This window comes from Halyomorpha halys, unplaced genomic scaffold, assembly GCF_000696795.3.
Source record: "Halyomorpha halys isolate HHAL.00 unplaced genomic scaffold, Hhal_1.1 Scaffold455.1, whole genome shotgun sequence".
Lineage (NCBI taxonomy): Eukaryota > Metazoa > Arthropoda > Insecta > Hemiptera > Pentatomidae > Halyomorpha > Halyomorpha halys.
This window is the reverse complement of record NW_027111717.1, coordinates 120,530-127,403: the sequence shown is the minus strand read 5'-3', so window position 1 is coordinate 127,403 and position 6,874 is coordinate 120,530. Positions and strand designations below refer to the sequence as shown.

The 6,874-nt window shown below is 34.7% G+C and overlaps 1 protein-coding gene across 1 annotated transcript; it reads left to right on the top strand.

Moving 5' to 3' along the window:
- Positions 1-4,857: 4,857 nt before the first annotated feature.
- On the top strand, positions 4,858-6,522 carry Inx7 (innexin 7). Its single transcript, XM_014424166.3, has one exon. The coding sequence runs from the start codon at positions 5,036-5,038 to the stop codon at positions 6,209-6,211; it is 1,176 nt and encodes a 391-aa protein (XP_014279652.1). The 5' UTR covers positions 4,858-5,035; the 3' UTR covers positions 6,212-6,522.
- The last annotated feature ends 352 nt before the right edge of the window (positions 6,523-6,874 follow it).

Here is a 6,874-nt window from a genome sequence, read left to right as displayed (position 1 = left end):
TCAAACTAAAACCAAAAAAAAAATAAACATGACCACAGAAACAATTATTATGATAAAATACGAAAAACTAAATAAATACAGACAATTATTTGTTAACAATAAGATAAATATTATTATAATGTTTAAGTAATCAGGAAGCGGAGTATGTAACTCACCGAGTTGGATGCTGTGTTATTTTCTCCTGGGCGTGAGTTCGAATCCCGCTTCGGCAGATAATTATACTTTGGTCATGAGTCAATCCTGTAGAGGTTTTTCGCAACTGATTTGTAAAATTAACAAAACCTACACAATACTCTGGGTTCGAGGGTCTACCTTGGGTACACTCAGCCTCTATAATTTGGGTAGCCTTTAAATAAGGAAAACACCTGGGGGTTGAGCGTAGTCTTCAACAAATCACCTTCTTGCACAACAGTTGTTCAATAAACATTATTTCCTTACAATATGCAGAATACTTTGGACATGAACGTTGTAGTGGTACACGTTTCCTTTTTTAACTATAAAAACAAAGAACGGAATTATGTTTTATCAGAAACATAGTTGCAACTATGAACTTCCTTGAACCAAGAGAATTTTCAATATCAGATATAAAAATAGTATATATTCACGTCCTTTTACGTATGTTAAATTTTTTTTTTTTTATTTATTTATTGATATTTACAACTGTATAAAAAATACAACAAGTAAATTTGATCATAATGATATAATGATATGATACAGAATGTAGAGAAACTACCCAGTAGTAGAACGCTAAAAACAGTTTACAATATAAGGTCACGAGGCCATCTTCTTTTCAGGCGCCTCGGCGGATTGCCAGGAATGGAAGAGGAAGCAAGCTTAGAAACTAGTGGGTTTGGGTGGTTAGGGAGTTTATTATGGAAGGAATAATATCGGGTTCGGGCTAGATCGGTTACATAAGGAACATTTAGGTCTTAGTAGGTATTAGTAACAAAATAAGGAGTATTGAGGATTTTACGAAGGATTTTGGATTGGAAAGATTGGATACGAGAGGAATTTCAAGGTTTAGTGGATCCCCAAAGCTCAACTCCGTATGTCCAGATGGGCCTTATTATTGTTATGTAGATCAGTCTTTTGTAATGAGTTGGAAGTTTAGAATGTTTGTCTGGTAAGATGTTCAAAATTAAAATAAAATTTGTACTATTACATACCATATACTACAAACCATGCAGGGCCAGTGATTCAGTACTCTGTAAGGTTCAACTGTTTCTTGACCAACGGTAGTACAAGGAATACGTTACATGTAATAAGTGCATTTGACCGTAACATAATTACTGTAACCATTCTTTGAATTGTCTATGGAGAGTTTTATGTGTCATGTCTAATGTCACCAAACATTCTTGGGGCTGTGAATGATATTGCACTGATTTCCTTTCCAGATATGAAATTGCATGTATAGTTGTATATGCGAGTAATTTCCCTCCAAGATTACATGTTGTGTCAATGTGACTCAACATCAGGGTCATAATGGAGGCGTATATCCGCTCAACCTACAGAACCTGCAATTAATGTTGTCTATATTAACTTTGTTGTTCTTTCCCATCATCCTATGTGCCCTTCCACCTGGAAGGATGCTCTAGACATTTAGTCTCTCCGCTTTTCTGTTCCATCCTTTCTATATGGTCGTATATATAGGGAAGGAGGTATATGGCCGAAATATGAAGAGGATTTTAAACATAATAGATAACTTTGTAATTCCTATCGTTACAATATTTACTGCCCTTCCTAGATAAATCCATTAAAACCTAAAAAAATCAAGTGTTTTGATAAATGAACCATCAGTTTCAAAAGGCTCTACAGCTTCTATAACACTTTAAATATTTCAGTATTTTGGTTAATTAATTTAAATAATGAACCTCTGTAATCCACCGAGAAAAATAAAAATTATATGTAGAATCCAAAATTCGAATAAAAAAAAATCTTTAGCCAGAGTAATCAGTTTCTCCTAGCTATTAAAAAATTGAGGCTCGCAAGGTCTCAAAAATCATGAACATTTACCAAAATGAAAAATGAACCAACCCCGCTTATCCGTACTAGTCTGGACCGAGGCATCGCTGTCTAAGTGGAAGGAGACGTTAATCCATATTGTACAAAGGAAAAACCTCCAGTAATAATTAAGTTCATATAATAGATAAATTTTATAATGAAATGTAGAACTTAATATATGTATACATATAAATTATTATTTTTAATGTATTTATTTTATTAATTTATTTATATATGCAGAAGTTAAATTAATTAGACTGTCTGAAAATAATTATTAAGAAATCATTTATTAGATACTTAATTTTTTTTATTAAAGTTTTTTGTTTTAAGTTTTTAATACATAGTTGTCAAAAATTCAATTATTTTGTTTTATTTTACTCAGCTTGGTTTTTTCACAGAATTTAATATAATTTCTTTCGGTACTGCCGGTTACTCTGAAGAGCCTGTTTAGTCAGGGCCGGTTAAACAGGGTTCTTCGGTATTTGATTTTGGATTAGATAAGTTATCTACTGGTTTACACATAACCCTGTTAATGTAGCATCGAGGACAGATGCCCAAGACGTAATGTTTCGTCATCCTCTCCGTTGGGACTGCTCAAGGAAGCTTTGCCTTTTAAACGTGACGGACTTTCCAAACGGATTCCTGGGAAAAACTTGCTCAATACTGTCCAGCTCTTAACGGTTCGTTTAATCTGATGTCATTCCATATATGAATCTCAGGAAAAACCTCGCTGCTACGTGACAGAATACGCATCCCAAATTCTACTAAGCTTGGGCTTATAAAAATTTTACCTTAAATTCATGTGAAATCGACTGGAAGTTTAAAAATTCCCTTATGTTGAAATGCTTGCTAATTTCAAAGTTTCCTTTAATGTTGGATTCACTTGAGATGGTTTAATGCCATTATCATTCCCTTAAAAGTACAAATTAAAAAAAAAATAAATCTATTCACTTAACCCTAAAAGAACCGTTGAAGCCAAATTTCAGTAGCCATTTTTTACAACAGAGTTCCTCAAATAAGTATCTTACTAGTAATATTTTATTTTGGATTTTTTCTGTGTTTTTTTTTCTACAGGGTAATTGTTAGTTATCTATCAGACACGTGAAGGAGAAAAATGCTCATCATTTAAATAATCTAAAAAAAAATAATAAAAATTATAATTCATTTTGGAAACATCTCAAAAGAGTTCTCCAGGTCAGAAAAAAAATCAGCTAGTTGAGACAAGATGTATAGAATTAAGCTATAATTTTCATTATTTTGTAAAGAATTAAAATCATATTGTTGATTTTTTTTTTTTTTAGTTAGGAGGTATTTACAGCTTCAGTAAGGTAATACTAGATAAAGGGAAAATTGATAAGTCAATTTATCCTTTCGAGATCTCACTTGATTTGTAAAGCTCATGAAATCCAAAAAATTGTCTCTCTGTCGTCGAATTTTCCTGATGGCCCTTCGGCAGTAGATCATGTATGTTCGGGATTACTTACTAACATACAAGTTTTTTAACTTTCTATGGTTGATATGAAGGGCTAAGAGTAAAGCCTAGGTTCTCTTGATAAAAATTTGGTACAATCGCAGACATTTTAAGTCCACTCTTGGTAACTTGCCTTAACTACGTTTCTTGATAATACTTGATTAATTAATAATACAACGTAATTAATAAACAACGTGGGAAAACTATAATAATGCATATAATTTTCTTTGATCAAGGAATTTTCTACAAAAATGTATATAAACATTTCAAAACTGCATAAATTCGTTTTTGAAAATTCCTTCTAACACTTCTCCAGTTTATTTCAAAATCTAAATTTTCTCTTGTCAAATAAATCAACGATTTCGATAAAAATTTAACTTGTTAACATTAGAGAGAATATTTCTGTAATAATTTTCCAGTAGTGGATTTGTTTACTTTTGGTAGGACTGTTCAAATGTTATTTAGTAAAAATCGTTTTCTGACGTTACCTTCTTCCAACTCTAACATGACCGAATTCGCTTGAAATTCTTGGCGTAATTTTTCACAGATAAGAATCACAAAATTGTTAAATAAAATATAAATATAAATATATGATTGATAATAAGGATAACAACTATTAGTGATTCATGATAATTATTTAGTAATAATTTATAATATTCAAATGAGATTTATATCAGAGTTAATAGTCTGATGGTTTTAATGAATTAAATGTTTTTGGTAATATTCACCCCATCGTGGAAATATTTCTATTTCTTTATTTAAATGTATCACTGTTATAGAACAGAGCAACCATTTTTCAGCTTGTTATTATTTACAGCTCTTCTATTTCTATTGAATTATATTTTTACAGTTCTTTTTAATGAAATGTACATAAAAATTATTGTTTCATCATTTCCTGAAAATGTTTTCTCAGAATACTTCTCGCTATCTCTTTTTCGCCTCTTCACAGTAGATTAAAAAAAAATCTATTATAAACTTTGACGCTTCGGATCTCTCCAATTTAGTATTTACATTTTATAATTTATTTCTAAAATAGTGTTTGTTTGTTTAATTTTTTTTTCCAATAATAAAATCGTTGTGTTAAAATCTTTATGTCATGTTTCAGAAATGTTAATTTAAATGTTCGTTCGATTTATTTTTTTATTCTACTTTGTCCTCCATCGAATGTAACAGGTATTTACCAATTTTCATCCTTCCTGTATACTTTTTCCATGTTTATAGCATTTTAAAGTATAAAATACCGAGTATTAATGTTGAATTATATGGAACTTGTAGGAGGAAAAGCGAGTTCTTGGAAGCGAAGAGTTCTCCCGAAGGTAATGATAGTGCAGCCCGCCGTGGTGGGGCTGGGTAGGGGAGGGAGCCACAGCGACTCAGCGATCGGGAACACTGTGCAAGACCCTCTCTCCACCTCCCACTGTCAGCTCCTGTCTTAGCCTCATACTTACTATCGATAACGCTGCCTTATCGATCGGCCATCTTACTTCTTATCTCCGGTACTCCTAACGGCCCGATCCGCTCCGTTTGCCCTAGCAGTCGTTACCCTGTTCGTCGCACGGCAGCATGTTTGTCTTCGGAGGATTCTCCCAGAATGTCAAGCTCCGGCCTAGCGATATCTCCATCGATAATTTGATCTTCAAGCTCCACTACCGCTTCACTTTCGCACTACTCGTTGCCTGTACCATCCTCGTCTCGTCGAGGCAGTTCATCAAGGAACACATTCAGTGCCTCAGTGATAAAAGAGTCAAAGATGTCATCAACACCTTCTGCTTCTTCTCTTCTACTTTCACCGTGACGCGATATCACAATGATAGCTACCGACCCGGTATTCATATTGCCTCCCCAGGTGTCGGCCCTGTGGAGGAGGGTGATGAGGTAACGCACCATGCTTACTATCAGTGGGTGCCTTTCGTCCTGTTCGGCCAAGCGATCCTCTTCTACCTCCCCCACTACATATGGAAGGCCTTGGAGAAAGGGAGGATCAGCGCCATCGTCAGCCAAGTCAAGACTTCGATCTACACTGCCGACACAGACACCGTCATCAACGGTTACAACATTGACTCTCATGAGACGAGAAAGAACCGTGAAAAGGTCTTCAAAGACATCTACATGTCCTGGGCGAGGCTGAAAGTGAACAGAGACTGGGCCAAGAATTATATCTTGTGCGAGTTCTTAAATATCGCCAACATATTCCTTCAGATATTGTTAGTTGACAGTTTTTTACAGGGAAATTTCTTGGATTTGGGTGTCAGGTGGATAAGAGATGAACAAGAAGTGCTCGAAACTGTGTTTCCCAAACTCACCAAGTGTACTTTTCACAAGTTTGGTCCATCTGGAACCGTCCAGAACCACGATGCTCTGTGCGTGATGGCACTAAACATTATAAACGAAAAGATATATACACTATTGTGGTTCTGGTTCCTGATCCTGCTCTTCTTCACCAGCCTTGGGGTGCTGTGGCGGCTACTCAGTTTCCTCCTCCATTCGAGAAACGGGACCTTCAACAGGTGGGTCTGGGCCGAGGTGAGTCCTGGACCAGCCCTCAAGGCAGCCGAGATAGAGATGATAGCCACCAAGCTCACTTTCTCCGATTGGCTCTTCCTTTACTACATCGGCAAGAACATGGACTCGAGGATGTTCCGAAGGGTAGTGTCAGACCTGAGCCAGAACTTAGGGAAGCCTTTGCTGTCCATCAAAGGTTCTGACGCGTCCAATCTCGCCTCAGAGTCCTACTGCTGATCTCTCTTGACTAATAACTCTTTGTGATGTGAAGTGTAGTTTGAATTTACGAGTGATCAGCGTACCAAAAATGATAATTTACTGAATAGACTGCTAGAACGGCATTCATTCAAATAATGTGATATGAGTTCGGAATTTGTTTATGAAAAGTTTAAGTAAATTGGAATCCAAATTTAGTTGAATATTTGTTGTGAATGCGTCTTTGTTATTATTTGTCAAGCATTCTAAACTTTTTGTGTATAGCAATGTAAATATTTTTCGTTTTTATTATTATATTTTATAATCAATAAATATATTTTTTATAAAATGTATATGTTTGTTATCAATTCCTAAGGTATATCTGTAGTAAACTATGCAATGATTAAACTGAATGCAGTATAGTTAACTTCAATAAATTTCAAGTTAAGTATAATACGAGTTACTGGTATACTGTTGAATAATTTTCAACATAAATCGTTTACATCGATGATTTCAATTGGATTGACTACAGTGGAACAAATCAGAATGTTCTAAAGGCAAAAAAAAATAACGACTAGATTCATCATGGCTGTCTAAAATTACGCAATCTTTTTTCTGAAGAATCAACCTCGGTGATTGTTGAAGAAGTGTTTGTTTAAATAGTTGCGACATTGGATCGCCTGAAAAAGACCTCGGATAATAACA

Excerpts from the sequence above, each read along its gene's own strand:
- Inx7 (XM_014424166.3), top strand. The coding sequence starts at position 5,036 with ATGTTTGTCTTCGGAGGATTCTCCCAGAATGTCAAGCTCCGGCCTAGC.